This window comes from Lampetra planeri, chromosome 19 (assembly GCF_965212315.1).
Source record: "Lampetra planeri chromosome 19, kcLamPlan1.2.h2, whole genome shotgun sequence".
Lineage (NCBI taxonomy): Eukaryota > Metazoa > Chordata > Hyperoartia > Petromyzontiformes > Petromyzontidae > Lampetra > Lampetra planeri.
Window position 1 is genome coordinate 10,279,991 of NC_136125.1, and position 16,728 is coordinate 10,296,718.

Consider the following 16,728-nt stretch of genomic DNA (forward strand, 5'->3'; position numbering starts at 1 on the left):
ATTGTTAAGACTGCATTAACTTCGTTCAAACCGTACATAGCCAACTATTCCATTCAGGTGTGTGGGAAGGACAAGCTAAATACAAAAAGCAGTTCTAAAGAAGTGAGTTTTCAATCTAGATTTTAAAATGAATAGCTCCAGTGACTTCCTAATATCGGAATCAAGAACGTTCCAGACGGCCGCAGAAGCGCATCCGAAAGCGCACGATGCGGTAACCGGCTTTGTTCGACGGCCAGCCAAAAGCCGCTGCTACTGCGAGGATGACCGGAGTTCACGCGACGGTTTATGCTCATTTACGAGATCAGCGAGGTATCGCGGTTCAAGCAAGCGGCCGGTGGGGGTGTCGGAACGGACGCTGAGAAATCCGCAGCTGCTGCCGCGGTCGGAGCGCGTCCCTCCAGATAATAATGTTCAAACGTAATAATTAAAGGACAAGAAACAGCGCAGTAAAAATGTTTCATGTACTGCGGGTGGGCAGCTCGTCGAGAGAGACTCCCCCCCCCCCCCCCGTTTGGAGGCAACACCTGCAACTCGGGCCACAAGACGCGACGCGTGACCCACTTAGCTCCTCTGATAAATCGCTGCAATATTTGGCGAGTGTTCAAAATGATAAGTGTGCGCGTGTGTGCGCGTGTGTGCGTGTGTGTGCGCGCGTGCCAGAGTACGCCAATGGTCCTGTTAGTACATTAATAAATGCATGATCGCTAAATCATTCCCCGGCCACCAGAGTTTAATAAATAAATGTAAATAATAACACGTTCCCATCATTTCTTTGCTCCGGCTGTGGCTGCAAATTTACGATTATGTCCCAGACTGCCGCTTTGTGTTTTTTTTTTCATTCGCCACGTCCGTGTATTAGGCGAGTGAAAGGGTCAAGACCATATTCGGCCATTAATGTTCATAATTTCTGTATATAAAATCCGCCTCAAGGAGTAATTGTGTGTCATCCTTCACCGTGATGTACAAGTTTGACTTTCAAAGCGTCAACTGGCAATGTTACGCAACAGGAGAATAAAAAATAATCTACAACGAACATTTTGGAAGGAGAAAATAAAAGGAAAACGTATCACAGAGGGATGCTACCGCTGTGGTGGAATAATTCGCACACTGGACCAGAGGTCGCCGGTTCATCCTGCCAGCGCGGCAGTTGAAACGATGGGACTCACTTCTAAAATCCATCCCCGATTCTGTCCAGCCAGCAGCATGAATGCATACCACACAGTTTGTCAATGGGCGAGTCGCATCCAGTGGGGGTGAAGTACGTGTACGCCCACTGGCTTCCGAGGCCAAAATGCCCTCTCGAGAGGGGGACTTCTCCAGACCTCCTTCTAGGGGAGCACCTTCCGCCAGCGAGCGAGCGAGCGCAAGGCTGCACCTTTACCCTTTACCACGGAGGGCCGGCGACGCACACGTTTCACTTGAAACGAAGCGAGTCAGGCGAGCGGTCGGTGTCACCGGAACGCGTCAACCGCAATGCGTCAACCGCTGACAGTGACGCGCACGAAGAGCGATCGAATCATTTGGTCGCGCAAAGCGGTCACCTTCGGAAATCATGGAGAGGGCACGGGCGGCAGGCGCAACTGCCCAGGGCAGCACGAAGCCAGGCCGTAAATCCTAAAGGACGGCGCGCCTTCAAGGTTATCCCACACCCCCCCCCCTCCCCAAAAAAAAAAATCGTGATAACAATAAATTGTAAAGAGCAGCCGCACACTTTCCGTGTCCTCGCCGCCACGAATGAAAGTTGCTGCCTCATCGTCTGCCCGCTCCCCGCCCTCTCCACGTGCGTGCGTGTGTAGTCGCGCCACCGTCATTACCTTGCTGAAGGTGAGGCAGTCCTTGTCCTGCTCCCCGCCCGACACCGCGAAGTCGTACAGCGCCCGGCACTGCGGGGGAGGGGCAGGGCGAGCCTGGGGCTGAGCGGCCCCCACCGTGGGCGTCCCCGGTGGTGCCGGCGTCGCTGCGGGCTGGAGCAGCAGCGGTACGGCCGGCGTTGGCAGCGGCCTCAACACCTGTGTGCACGACGACGGAGACAAAGAACCCCCACAGGGCCCCGTGGAACCGTAAACAAACTGGTCGGGGAAAGTAAAAAAAAAAATCAAACACATTTTTATTTTCCCAGGTAAGGCCCACTGGGCTATGTAGCTCCATTTCAAAAGCGACACAGCGACAAATGAAAGTTTAACCAAATGGCTTATCGTGTGGGAATTTGTTGCAGCCGAATAATCTGAACGCACGTTGCTAAATGTGGAGGGAAAAACCGGAGGACTCGGAAAAAAATCCACACGACCACGGGTAGAACATGCAAACTCCAAATATACAGCAGCCGCGTCAGGCTTGGAATCGAACCCACGACCTCCTGTATACGAGGCAAGGTAGTTAACATCTCGCCACCGCGGTGCCCAAGTGCTATTAGTAAACACTTCTATAGGACGGCACGCGGAGAGGGGGTTCTCAACAATGCCGTACGTGTGCGCCGACGCAAGAACTTCACGAACGCGAGCAAAGGCAAACACAAAGATCCCCCGTGCAGCGTTACAAAACTATGGTTTATTGGGGAAAGTGCAATTAGCGAGCACCTTCGACAGCCACCACAGCACACGAGCGGGGTGGTCTGTGGCCAGTACCATGCTCGATCACCTTCGTCTCCCCCGTGGCGATGTTCACACACTGCACCGGGTACTCATTTGAGGCCGAGTCGACCTAGGGGAGAGCCCAAGACCGGTTCAGGTATTCCTCACCTGAACCGTGAGCGAGAATCGAACTCGAGTGGCCGGGTCCATAGCGAAGCGCACTAACCGCTACACCACCGCTCACACGCACACACGACCACGGACATACTCCCCCCCCCCCTTCCCAACCTCCACTGACCACCAGTGTGGCCAAGCGTGGACCCACACGGCGTGGGGGGAGACCTTCAGCAAAAAGAGCTGTAAAATAACTACGCCATTATTGCCTCGTATATTTTGCATAATTGTATTTCGAGGCCAAAATCATCGCTGATCTTGTTGCTTGAGCGAAGCACGTGGATTCATTCCTCCACCCTCACAAGTCGCCTATTACGGGCGAAACTAATTGAGCACCCCCATTCCATTCCGAGCGATTCAATTAATTGTCGTGAGTTACGGTCGCAATCACAGATTTCGTTGCGTTTTTTTTCTTGCTTCTTTACTTTGTGGCGAGGACGGCGGCGGCAACTAAAAGCTGCCACCAGGGTCACGCGAAGAGCCCATGTGATCTACAACTCGCGAGGATTGAGAAACGTCCATTCTTCCACGTGGAAAGAAACATGGCGCACGCATCGCGAGCTTTCGGATCGATATTAAATCAGCCAATCAATGCATCCTTCTCCCTCACCTTGTTTATAGTTACGTCCCCCCCCGTCACACCGACTCCGACAGGGTCAGCCGACGACATAAAACGTTGTTGCTCGCGAAAAAAAAAAAAGCAGGTCGCAGAAAGTGCATCGCGCCTGCGCGCACACCCCACGCGCGCAGATTTTCCCCAAGAATGGGGGGGGGGGGGGAGGTCAAAGGTGAAACGAAGGCCGTATTTTTGTCGCAACAAAAGGGAAGGTTGTCTGGATAGCTCGACAACGACACGCACGGTCCAAGGTTCACGTCTTTTTTTTTTTACACGCGGGAAACATGTCGCGGTGGCGTCACGCACGGCGCCCTCCGTGACCGAGGCACTTTCCCCGCCAACCCCCACCCCCGCCACCCGCCACCCGCCTTCCCCCCGGCAAACACGATGAAGTGGCTTTCTCCTTTACGCCGCCCCACGTCGAGTGCTTCTCAACAGGAGAGCGGTCGGCCTCCTCTTTTCACTCACTCGAGGTGAATCCCTATCATTCCTCGGCTGGGCGGCAAAAGGGGGCGGCCGTGGTGTTTCTAGAATTGCAACGACATCTAAAGAACGGGCCGGTGGAGTGTGGGGGGGGGCAAGCACGGGAAGTCTTTTTATCCCCCAATGCGTGCACAGGCAGTCAAAACAAAGGGGAGAAAGAACACGGCAGCACACGGCAAGAGCGGCTCGGGACGTGTCTCCCGCTACCCCGAGTGGCTTCCATAAGTTTTAGCCTGGCGGTTGGAGGCTTGGCCGTTCACACCGAAACGTTAGGAATTCCAAGCTTGGCCTCTTTGCAACCCGCGGTCATCTTTCACAGCGGCAACGCACATTTCTTATAAATATATATAAACTGGTTATGAAGGTACAGCATTCCCTCGTTATTCGTGGGGGATACGTTCCGGAAACGCTCGCGAAAAGCAAATTTCGCGGATAATGACATTGGGCCTATGAAAATCCATCCTTTCAATAAATGACCTTAAATACATGGGCATTTTCTCATCACTTTATTGCATCACATTCTCTCTCATGGCTCTATCTCATCACTTTCTTAATCTCTCTCTCTCTCTCGATGCAGTCGTGTAGAGTTCTAGATGCGATTATCGGATCAGCCAAAATCACGGACAGCAAGCTCGTGAATAACGAGGAAATACTGCCTGCAAACGTTTTCTTAAACCAATAATCATTATTATTCGTACCATTCTTATAATTATCTTTATGCGCGCGTTTGTCTCTCGCTGAATCTCTTCTCGCGGAGTGCGCGAAGCTGTCGCGTGACAACTTTTCCCCCTTTTTATCGAACAGCGTGACACGTGGATTATTATAGAGCGAAATTGTGAAAGCAGCACACGCGCTACGATATAAATCCGTGCCACAACTCGAGGGCAAAAACATTCCTACGCGATACAAATCCTACACGCGTAGATTATCTGAGGACAAAGGATATCAGGATGAAATATATATGATCCGTGACCGAAAAAAGGAGATCAGGATACGGTGACGTATTAATGATCTCCGACTGACTATACACGTAACCCCCTAATGGGAAAAACTTACTCAAGAGGTTTTGGCTTTCTTCTTCCAATAACATTGAAACATTCCAAGAATCGCTGCAGTCAAGACGTACGTGCCAGACGGTCAACAATTCATCCGCCAACTTTTAAATGCCAAACAGTTTAAAAATCGCAGAGACGAGGGTGGGAAATTGCAAAAACACGCTCATTATTTTATTTAACGGTAGAGTTACCACGAATGTGAATTCACTTATTCTCTAACAAAGCACAAGCGCATAAAGAATGAACCGTAAACGAGTCCTAACCAACGTTAGCCTAAAAAAATCTTTGCCTGCCACTCATATATAATTTATATACAAGTGCGTGCGTCTCTGTTACAAATTAATGATTTCCCATTTTCCACTCAACCAGAATCAACAGGGTCACAGCACCATTAAGGCGAACGCACACGATCCTCGCTGCAAACCAACCAACACCCAAGCCTCCAGTTCGCCGATACCGATACCGCGGGTTAACTAGGTACATCGTGGGGGTTGGTGGTGCGTGCATGTCCCACTGTGTGTGTGTCCGGGTTGCGGCTACGGGAGTGGCAGTGTAGCGGTTAGCGCGCTGCGCTATAATCCCGGCGACCCGGGTTCGATTCCCGCTCACGGCCAACATCGGTGACGATTATCTGAACCGGTCCCGGGCCTCCCCTAGGTCGACTCAGCCTCAAATGAGTACCTGGTGCGGTGTGTAAACATCGCCACTAGGGAGACAAAGGCGGTCGAGCGTGGTTATGGCCACCCACCCCCTCGTGTACCGTTTTGGCCTTCATAGGTGCTCGCTAACAGCATTTGCCCCGACAGTCTATTGAGGCTATATGGGGGATCTTTGTGTGTGTGTGTCCGGGTTGAGACTACGGGAGTGGGAGTGTAGCGGTTGGCATGCTGCGCTACGAACCCGGCAACCAGAGATCGATTCCCGCTCGTGGTCATCACCAGCAATGATTATCTAAAACCAGTCCTGGGCCTCCGCTTGGTCGACTCAGCCTCAAATGAGTACCTGGTTGCGGTGTGTAAACATCGCCACTGGGGAGACAAATGCGGCGGGGGCATGGTGTTGACAACCCACCCCCTCGTGTGCCGTGCCGGCCTTCATAAGTACAGCACTTGCCCCAACAGTCTGTTAAAGCTATACGGGGGATCTTTGTCTTTGTCTTTTTGTCTGGGCTAAGGTTAGTAAGTTCGGAGTCGGCTGGGTGGCTCAGTGGCCCCAGGGCGCTGAGCTGAAACTGCCGAGGTTCCGGGATAGAATCCAGGCTTCACCTGTCACTGATTAAACAAGGATATGTCGTCAGATGCAGTGAGCCGATAAGCTTGGAACGTTCATCGATGAATGCGCGGATTTCATTTAACGTGGCTACATTCGAGCCGTGATATACAGGGTGTATTGCTTTGAGATCGGGTCCATCTTTTTAAAACACCCTGTATTTCTCCATGAAATAAGTTCGACTCCTGCGCAATAACACATTTCTCCGCAGCAGGCCGTGTGGGAGAGGGCGCCTGTTAGTGCATTAAAAAGGTCACTCGAAGGGATCTTGAAATTGCGGACAAGGTGATTGCACCTGCCGTGGGGCGAGTTCAGATACGGGTTAAGGTAGGCCATTGCTGTTGGTACTATCCAACACGCGTGGCAACATGTATGTATGCATGTAGAATTTATTTCTTGCCAACAGTGCTAATCAGAGGTGCGGGGGGGGCAAGGATAACAAACCAAAATACAAAAAGCGGTGAGGAAGAAATGTGTTTGTCAATCTAGATGATGATTTTTCCTAATATCGGAAGGAAAAGTGTTCCCTGACGGCCGCAGAAGCGCGTCCGAAAGCATCGCGGTGACCCGTCCTTGTTCGACGGCGTGCCAAAAGCCGCTGCGCCGCTGCGAGGATTCAAGGCATCGGAGTTTCATTCAACGCATTCGGAGAGAGTCGCGGACGGCATCGCCAGCGCGCAAAAAACCTCCACCAAACGGCAAATGCAGCGGCCCGAGCCCCACCCACCTGCACGTAGCTGGCGGGGAAGAAACCCTGAGCGCCGGCGCTCGTCTCCCCGTGGTACCAGCTGTCGTCGATGCGCCGCCGAAGGAACACCAGGTCCCCCTTGCTGAAGGGCAGGTCGCCCGGCTCCTTGCCCTCGTAGGTGTAGAGCGCCCGGGCGCACGGCACCACGGGCAGGGACTGCTGCACGCCGGGAAGGCACGCGGGCGAGGGGGTCACACGGAGGAGGAGGAGGGTTAGCACGGTTGTCCACGTACGGTTTTGAAAAAAGTTCAACGTACGCACATACAACAGGAGGGTCTGTTACAGGTAACCGCTGCACACTGGGTTACGTTGAAGTTACAAAGTATAACCTCCCGTCCAGCGGCACGTGTGTGTGTGTGAACAGAAGTGAGGTGATTTAAAGCTTTCGTGACAGCAGGGATTCATATTCTTGGTTCTTTCTACGTGACTTTACCGAAAGAACCAAGAATAAGAAGTGAGGTATTTTTTTTTCATTCTCCCTCCCCCCCCAGTTCTTTCCACGACACGCGATTAATCGAGCGATTCGTCGAAAAGCGAGGGGGGTGGGGGAGCTGTACAGATGGTAGTGTTTAGAACGTAACGGCCTCTAGCAGATCCAGAGTTTAAGTGACCCAATTGGATGCAACATATGTGAGAACTAATTTTTTGTTACACCAGATGGCTGCTTTAGAATGCATTACGAGGATTCTGAAACGTGCAATAAATGCAGGCACCGGGCTTCCCAGGCCGCCAGTTAGTGGTCGTCAATACGGCACTGTTCTTATTTCTCATGAACACGTGAAACCTTGCCAAGCTTGCTCATTCTTCACGACCGTTCAACGCACGCACGGAGATTAATTAAAGCGACTGCCCAAGCCTCCTGGCGTAGCCGCTACGACCGCTGGCGCAACAACCCGCCGGCGTGGTTGAGACAAGGCGGGTTGTGGTTGGAGAGCGGCCACGGCGGGTTTTTTTTTACAACGTTCACCATCGTCTCAAACGGCCACGCAAACACGGTGGCGGTCGAGACCGTAAGAGCGCGGCGTCTAAGTGTGGAAGTATCACTTGACGTTGTTGAGGTCACCGATAACTCGCACGTACATCATCGTCATTATCCAACCCCACCCTGACGTTGAGGGTTTCCCAAAAACAATAACCGCCCCGCGCAAACAATTGTGCTATGCGGGCTGACGTCAGAGAGGACATTGGATCGGCCTTTCATATAAAAAAAAACAACATCGAAAACCGTGGGTGTCCGCAGGAATGTGTGAATGAGGGAGTGTGCTGTGGAAGGCTAGTTGGCGCTGGGCGGGACTCAATGCGACGGCGCGTTTAGAGATCCCCACGCGCGCCGGTCGCGGGCGCGCACTCTCTAAATCAGAGCCGCGCTCTCTTTCGCAACACTCAACAAGCCCGGCAGGGCTCCGCAACGACAACGCTTTGGTTTGACTGCGGGCTCGCCGAACGAAACCGCGAAACCCAATTAAGTTACTAAATACCGTTGCTTAACTCGGCCGTTGCAGGGCGGGCGACACGATTCGCGTCCGCCTCTGACGAACGCGTTGGGTTTCACCCGCGCCCACGCAGACATCAAGTGGTCCCATTCAGAAGTTGTTTGTTTTCTCCGATGTAGTGATTTTCATCTCAGGAACGGCTACGACAGCTACCAAAGCAGGCGGAGTCGAGTGGAAAGAGCGAGAGAGAGAGAAGCAACTTCCCTGGCCGACACGAAGCGTGTACAAACTCTGCTGGGGGCCACGGTGGCTAGGCGGTGGTAACTACCACGCCCGGAATGCACGAGGACTTTGGTTCGATCCCAAGCCTGGCGCCTGTTGTATATTTGGACTTTGCGTGTCTCGCTCTCCATGGTCGTGTGGATTTTTCTCCGGATCCTCCGGTTTTCCCCTCCACATTTAAAAACGTGCATTTAAGGGCACTTGGCTGTTATAAATTCCCACGTGATAAGCCACTGTGTTTAGCGAAAATTTGTGGCCAGTCCACTTTTGAAAAAGAGCTATATAGCTCAATGGGCCTTACCTTGTAAAAGAAAAGAGTTTGTTAATAGTGTAATAGTACAGACAAAGAGTCAGTGGTTTCTTGCTGAACCAGTGATGTATATTCCACATTCCTATGCTGGGAGGAGAGCCTATCTATAGCAACTGTTGACTTCTTCACAAAGTGGTACCCATTTTATAAACCCCAGCAGGATGATGGGCTGAATCAGTCCCTTTCCAAGATTTGAACTCATGACCTTCCAACTGTGAGCTGCCAGCATAAGATTATAATTACACATTTTTTACTATTATCATGTTTCGTGTCTGATTTATTTGTTTTACATTGTGACCTACTCTGCACACATTTGTAAAACCTGTGACTAGACTAATGGAGGGATTGAGTAATTTCACTCTGTGTCCTAGTTGTGCATATGCAGTGGAATCTGGATACACACGTTTTCCTTCCAACAGTGTTACATAAGCACGTGTTACTTACGTCAGAAGTGTGTTTATGCTGCATAAGTTGTGCCGATATTCCGTTTTATTTACGCGTGAAAATTCGGTTTTGTAATTTTAGCAACTCGTATTTAAAATTAATTACGTCCCTCCATTTGAAATGTTTTCATTATATCTGCTTATGTCAATGGGAAACAAGACTAAAGTGAATATGGCGTTGCCGGCCTAGAAGAAACATATTTAATACGCCACGATATTCGTAACTGTTGTGTCAAAATTCAACGACGCATGAATGAAGGTAACAAATTGATCCAACGTGCAGCTTGTGCTTAAATGCCTATAAATTAGTACAGACAAGTCATCTGGTCATCAGTGCACATGATTGGGCTATCATTTCGAGCTAAGTGTTACATTATGAGCAACAGCAGTGCCATCCTTACCCGCTGACACTCACTCTGCCCAAGTGCTTTCCAGCCACGCGGTAATGTAACGCTTAACCGGGGAGAGGGAAACAACGGGCAAAAGATACAAATCTTTTTTTTTAATACCCACCGAGAGTAAAACTTTGATTCCACTAGAGCTCACGATGAAACAACAACAGATTTTGTCCAGGTGCCCAGATGCGGTTGCTTCTTCGTGGAGTTACTTTTCCCCATCAAAATTGCAGATTCCCCCCCCCCCCCCCCCTTGAGTCAACGTGAGCCAAGTAGAATTTGTCCTCTTGAACGAAGCAAGCCGGCTTTCTTCATATCAGGCGCACGTGCGCGGACTCCGTGTGCCACGCACACGGCGGGCGTGAGCGCAGAGGTCGGTGCACGTGCAGGCGCGTGCGTGCGTGAGCACGTGCACGTTCGCACAGAGGCAAAGGTCCCGCGTGTAGACGTTTTACAGACCGCTGTGGCAATGTATCTGTACATTGAACTTCTTTGGTGCTGTACGTAGCCGACCGTGCTAAAGTGGAGGAGGGCGGTGGGGGGAAGGAACAAACTAAACGCAAAAACGTTGCAGTTGACAAACGCCTCATTAAAAATCGGTGCCCGTACTGATACGAGCACAAAACGCACAGCCCCATGCACGCAAGAACTTTCACACGCGATGTTTTTTTAAAGCCGATCGTTCGTTTTTAAACAAAAAGACAGTTTCCTCTCCCCCCCCACCACCCTGGAGCATGCTGGCAGAAAATCCTGTTAGCGAGCACCTACTGGCCCAAACGGCCCACAAAGCGGATGGGTGTGGTGGCCACGCTTGGCCCGACTTGTGGCCTCCCAACAACTCCTCGCTTCCACACGGTGCCAGCTATTGCACTTGGCAGTCTAAGCTGACCAGAGTTTGACGGCTGTGGGGCAAGTTTCAATGCCGCTCGCAACCGATGACTATAACCCCAGGTGTGGCCACGATAATGAAGTGCTTGAATCATCCCGCACGCCCACACGTGCGAACGCACGTACATACCGAAGTGACGCTGAGCAACCCGGGTACACAGAGGCAGGCCTCAGGAGAGTTACAGGCGCACATCTGTTGGTGGAGTCCTGGGCTTGGCAAGCAAAGCCCATTTGAAAAGTCAGTGCTGAGCAAACATGGATGGCATGCGTTTACCCAGCCAGCGAGTCAACAGAGAACCCTTCTGGCCTGCCAAGAAAATATGTCTGCCGACTTTTCTCCCTCTATTCGTGAGCATTTCACTTCCACATAAGGAGCCTCGGCATGCCCATGCCAATACGACGTAGACTGTATAACAGACCGTTTGTAGCTTCAGTGCTGGTCTGTGTTATGCACAAATCGCTTCCAATTGTTGTGCAAATTTGTTGTCAAGCAATTCATTTTTTATGACTACAGGTTTTGCTACAAAATTCATGCATAAAACGCAGATCCAAGCTAGATAACCTTCCGATAAAACAGTGGATTTTTCGGGAAGTACGGAGGGCAAGGAAAATCCTCGCGATTTAATGAGCGCGGACGTTTAATTCGCTCGAATCCCATGCAAATGTAATTGGTATTCGACTGAAAACAAACGCAAAGCCCCAACCATCCGGCAACATTTTTTTGAATTGCTCGTCGCCTTCTCATAAATGTCAGCAGGACTTTTCCCTGGCGGTTCGGGAGGAACCGCCGCTTCACAGTCGGGCCGATATCTCCCGCAGAGATTTGAGCAGAGGCTCACGACGCGGCACGCTGCGTCACGGCGACTGCGTCGCGGCGACAGAGACGATGCAGCTCCTTCGCGCGGCACCACCAGCAACCCTCGACGCGGACGGGGACTCGGTGTTGTCAATGCCCAGGCTTGAGGATTGGTGTACTTACGCAATTTATACTATTCTACTTATTTCTAAGAGGTTTGCTAACCCCTTTCCTATACTTTGCACCCCTATCGTTTTTTTTTTGTATTGTTTGTTGTTGTAACTTTCTAACACCCCTCCCTCCCTACTGGACATCTGTGGGAAACAAAAAAGCGCTTCATAGATTGTGATAATGCACCAAGATATATTTTGTTGTTGTCGGAGTGGTGGCGGTGGAGAGGGGAGGGGAGCGGGGGTGGTTTGTGACGGACAGGAACTAAACTCATGTGAACCGGCTAAGCGCAGTCATTCCGTACGAACGAGCCGACCCAGAAGAGTCAACGTGATACGAACTCGTTGAGCAAAGAAGAACCAAAAAGCAAGCCACACGGTGCCCCTACATGATTTTGACCAACCTTTTTTTTCCTCTTATTTCGTTCAACCGAGATGGCTTATTTTCAAGTTTAATTGAATGAATAATTGAGACAGCTTGTGCGGTGTGGATCAAGGGCTCAGTAGACGGGGAGAAAGCGGTCACCTCCGGAATCATCAATGATTCATCGGAACACAGCCGAATATAACCTCCTTGGTGGGCGGGCGTCACGATCAGGGCTCCGTGTTTATTAAATAAATTCTCCATGTCAGGGGAGGTAATCGAGCACACAAAACAGACACGTGCATCCCCGATGACACGAAAGCTTCACATCCGCATTATAGAATGCATAATTGCTTCCAGACACTGCAGCACCAGGAATGTCATTGCACGGTTGAAAAAAAATCAGCGGGACTTTTTTGGACCTCTGCGCTATGATTTTTTTAACAAAAATATGAATTAACTATTTTCATAACCCATCTGGTCAACCCGTCCAGTAGTATTTAGTTTCTGATTAAATAGTTATGGGCATGATTGGACATCAATCAGCTGAATCTCTAGAGTGTACGTGGAGTCCTTCAGCTCGTGGGCCGATGATTCCAACGCTGAGATACATTCAGGGCTCCTCGGTTCACTGAGTAACTGCTTTGTCGTACTTCATTGACCTTGCGGTGATCTATGACAAACGACAGCCCGATACATGCAGAGAACAGAAAAAAGCAGACGCAGGATTTTGCAGAGGAACGTGTAAGTGTGTTTTAACGCTTAAAAACCGGCCTGGTGGCTCAGCATCGGGAACGAGCGAGCGAGCAAGCGGGAGGTCAAATCCTCCATTGGAACCTCATTTGGCAGTAAAAAATATGATAATTGTTTTTTTACCCTTCTGTCTGACAACAAAACTGACACCTTTTTTTTACAAGGAGTCATGTTTGCATAGACCACAATACCTGCAGTCATAATGCAAACAAAAAACATAACTCTGTATGCACTGTCCTTGAAGTTGATTGGTCCACACCCGAGACAGCTCTCCTTAGAGCCTAGTCTCACATGGTGTTGGACCAGATGACGCTAAAAGGTCAAATCCTGGTTGGGAATCGACAGCCCCATCGTCTCTGTGATGAAAATGCTCCCCCCACTCTGTGGGGTAGTCAACAGTGCTCGTCCCCCCGTGGGTGCTCGACTTGCCAGAAGAATGTGGACTTTCCACCAGTGGCTCAAGGGTGTAAAAGCGAGGTGGGTGAGCACTAACCCTCAATATTCAATTGAGCAAGAGATCAGACTTTTTGTTGTTGTTCAAATGCTGACTCATCATGTTCCTCGCAGCTATCTTTGTGGATACGTATTTCGTCTAGCTGTTATCTTTGGCAAGTAGCGATGTGTGCGCGCGTTGATGCACGTACGCATAACCAACCGCATCGCCCGATATGCATAACACCAACTCAAAAGGTTTCAGGAATGAGTAACCGATAAATATGCAACGACCTATTCGAAGGCCTGTTGTACATCCCTCTATTTATGCAGTACCCATGAACTGAACCATTTTTTCGAACAAGTCTATTAATGGCCGTGTTTATAAGCTGGATTATAAAAGATGGGTCACACGCAACTGCTCAATCTTTCCAACTCGAATTTTTCTTTGGCCGCACGTTTAAAACCTTTTTTTTCTTATCTATATTGCTTACATTCACACGATGCCATATACAGGGTTCTTGAGATGCATTTAGTATTGACATTGTTCTTGTTATTACAGCCCTCCCTCAATCATCCACTGCTGGATGAAGGCCTCCCCAACCCTTGCCGCCAGTCTTAGGAATCGTTTGACCATACTTCACCACGCTAGTCGGCGTGGGTTGGGCAAAGATGGGGGCTCCCAGGTCCGCTTCACGTACGACTCGCCACTGAGAAATGAACCAGAATTGCTGGGTTCGCAGCGCAACGCTCGAACCACAGGCGTCACCCACCTACACGTGATATAAATTCAAATTATTCTTTCAATTTTAAGATGAACACACTTATTATTATGAAGAGATTTGTGAACCGGACATAGTCACCGCACGGCCAAGGTGAACTGCTGACTGCGCAAAAGCAGCGACGTCCAGCGAAGGAATCTCTTCGGGAGGAATTTTGCCACGCAGAGGGAATTTGACCGTGCTGGGGGAATTGTATTGACTATCGACGCGAGGTATCGTGTGTGCCCTCATTAAGCCGTGTTCAGCCATGACATGCATGAAGCCCTATCCTTGGGGAAGAGGAACGCTTGGTAACCTCTGACATTCGACAGTCAGCGGACTAGACGTCCTTCACGTTTAACGTCCGCTGTACGGGGCAGCGCCCAAGAGCGAATCATCACTCAGGGCGGGGGTTGAGTTCTCCTCTCTCGTTTCACGGCCTTGAGCTGCCGGTGGAAATTCCACGCTCCTTTCGGTAGGATCAAGTCCTGTCACGTGACTTTTACATTATCGTTTTTTTGTATTCCTACAAAACGGTGAGCATTTTATCTACCCTATGGAATCGAAGGGCTGAGGCGACCCTTCCCCCAGTCAAGTTGCAAATTCATACCCTTATGATTGCGAGTCAGTTTCTCCCACCACTGTGCATCAATCCAGCCGGATAATCTGAATGCCATTTACATGATGCACGTGCAATGAAGATAACCAAATCATCAGGAATGTACCCCCGATCGCATCAGGCCTTGTGCCTCACCTTCACCCACTTGAAGTGACCAGCGCAGCGAAGTATGCTCAAACAAAACTCAATGGCCAACACAATCATGAGGCTAAAGTCACGTAGAAGGGAAATAATAAAAGAATAAAAATAAAACATTTTATTTGTTTTATTTTTAGTATTTTATTAGTATGTTTTCTTTTTATTATTTCCCTTCTACGTAACTTTACCGAAAGAACCAAGAATATGAATCCCTGCAGTCACGAAAGCTTTAAATCGAAAAATAACGAGGCTGTAATTTATTCTAAACCAATCATTCACGTGGCTGACGAGGTGCGGTGACATTACATGCAAGTGACATTGCATACGCCGACTTGGCTTCTCAAACGATCTGCAGTATTTTAGACAGGTCAGCTTCTGCTCCGCAGATAAACTGACATACCTGCTTGGTAACTTCCGCTCGCGTTCCGTTGCCCGCATGCACGTGCGCACGCTACCACGCGTGCTTGCACAAAACAAAGTCAAAGGTTCCCCCTGTAGCTTTAAACTGGCCGTCGGGTCAAGTGCTTTTAGTGAGCACCTAATAAGGCTGGCATGGCAACAGGAGCGGGCGGTGTGGTCAACACCACACCAGGTACTCCTTTTGAAGCTGAGACGACTTAGGGGAGGGCCCGGGATCAATTCAGATAATCGTTACTGGTGTGAACCGTGAGCGGGAGTCGAACTCGGGTCGCCGTGCAGCTCACTAACCCTTACCCTTCCACGCACGCACGCGCACACGCGCACACACAGGAGCGTGGTCGCACAAAGGGCAAGACGGCCGCAGACGAGGAAATGAGAGAATCCGGCCGCTGACAGCCGGCGACGGCGGCTTCCTAAATAAGCCCCGGCGCTTCGTCGGGGGCCAGGGCGCGCAGGATGTCTGCCCGCGCCCACGGACGGCCGTCACGCGCCAGCCCAGACCGCAACATTGTCTCCGCCGGATTAGCGTCGACTCGCACGCATTCCTGGGGTCGCAGTGGCCCACAATCGAGACGAGCGTCACGCGCCCACCGCAAAGCCCCACGCGACTCGCATTGTAACACTTCATAGGTAAAAAGGGGGGGGGGGAGGGGGGAATGTAATGGCAACGTTGATTTAAATCCACGTTTACTCGTTATTTTTCTCTTTTAAGAAACTTTTTTTTAGGTCAAAGATGTCACCTATTTAACACGCAGGCTTTCGTGACCAATATCATCCATAATACAGTTTTTTTTGGGTTAGATCGCGTAAATATATGTGTCGTTAAACCGCCACCACCCGACACAGCCAATTAGTAAGGTTTGTCACGTAAACAGAACGTGCCAATTCGTTACTAGTACAGCACACCGGTGTGTTGGAGAGCAAAGTCACATTTACAATCTGAAACTAGTGATAATTACTGGCCTCTTTATCCACACGTGTCAATCAAACGCCACCGAATCACTCAGAGCTGTAATACTCTTAAAATAAGTAAAATAAATGTTGTGCAGCTATGGGTGACTTAGCTAATATCATCAACTCTACACATCTGAGAGCTCGTTTTAATCACAGGCCACGTGGCCGAAACCTGGATTTCGAATACTGGATCTCAAAGGGGCTGGGTCAGTGCTCACGTTTGCAATTTATCCTGCACAGTATCCATTCCACAGCCCATCCCCCTCCACCTCCGTGGGAGGAGGACCTGCTGCGTTACTGGCGTGTGCCATTCTCTCCAACGAACGAGCTCCATCATAACGACGGCGGCATCGGCTCCGCTCACCTTTAAATCGCAGCAGCCGGACGTGCGGTTGGCGCCGCGTCGCCATCGTTTGTCCGTGTCGCAAAACCGGAGCGGAGAGATGGAGACCTTCGCATCGATCGTCTACGTTTAGCACTCAGCAGAAAATGGGTCCTCTTTCTCCAATACCGATCTCCCCGGCGTCAATAAATATCAACGTGACAAACAATCCCCCGGTGCAACTGCTAAAAAAAAAAAATCTATATCTTTCCTATATATGTCGCGTTACTATATTGTGCCGGATTACACACTTGGAGAGGGTAATAATAAGAA

General features: G+C 50.2%; 1 protein-coding gene across 2 annotated transcripts in view; it reads right to left on the minus strand.

Annotated features, from left to right (window-relative positions):
- The window catches only part of LOC144724094 (E3 ubiquitin-protein ligase SH3RF1-like), a 108,339-nt gene that overhangs the window by 37,088 nt on the left and 54,523 nt on the right, over positions 1-16,728 (minus strand). Inside the window, exons 2-3 of one of the 2 annotated variants that reach the window (XM_078602967.1) lie at positions 6,895-7,071; positions 1,815-2,009 (exon numbers count right to left, since the gene is read on the minus strand). In XM_078602967.1, the coding sequence (XP_078459093.1) occupies positions 1,815-2,009; positions 6,895-7,071 (372 nt within the window). Of the gene's footprint in view, positions 1-1,814; positions 2,010-6,894; positions 7,075-16,728 lie in introns of both variants that reach the window. The other variant, XM_078602966.1, reaches the window with a different exon arrangement.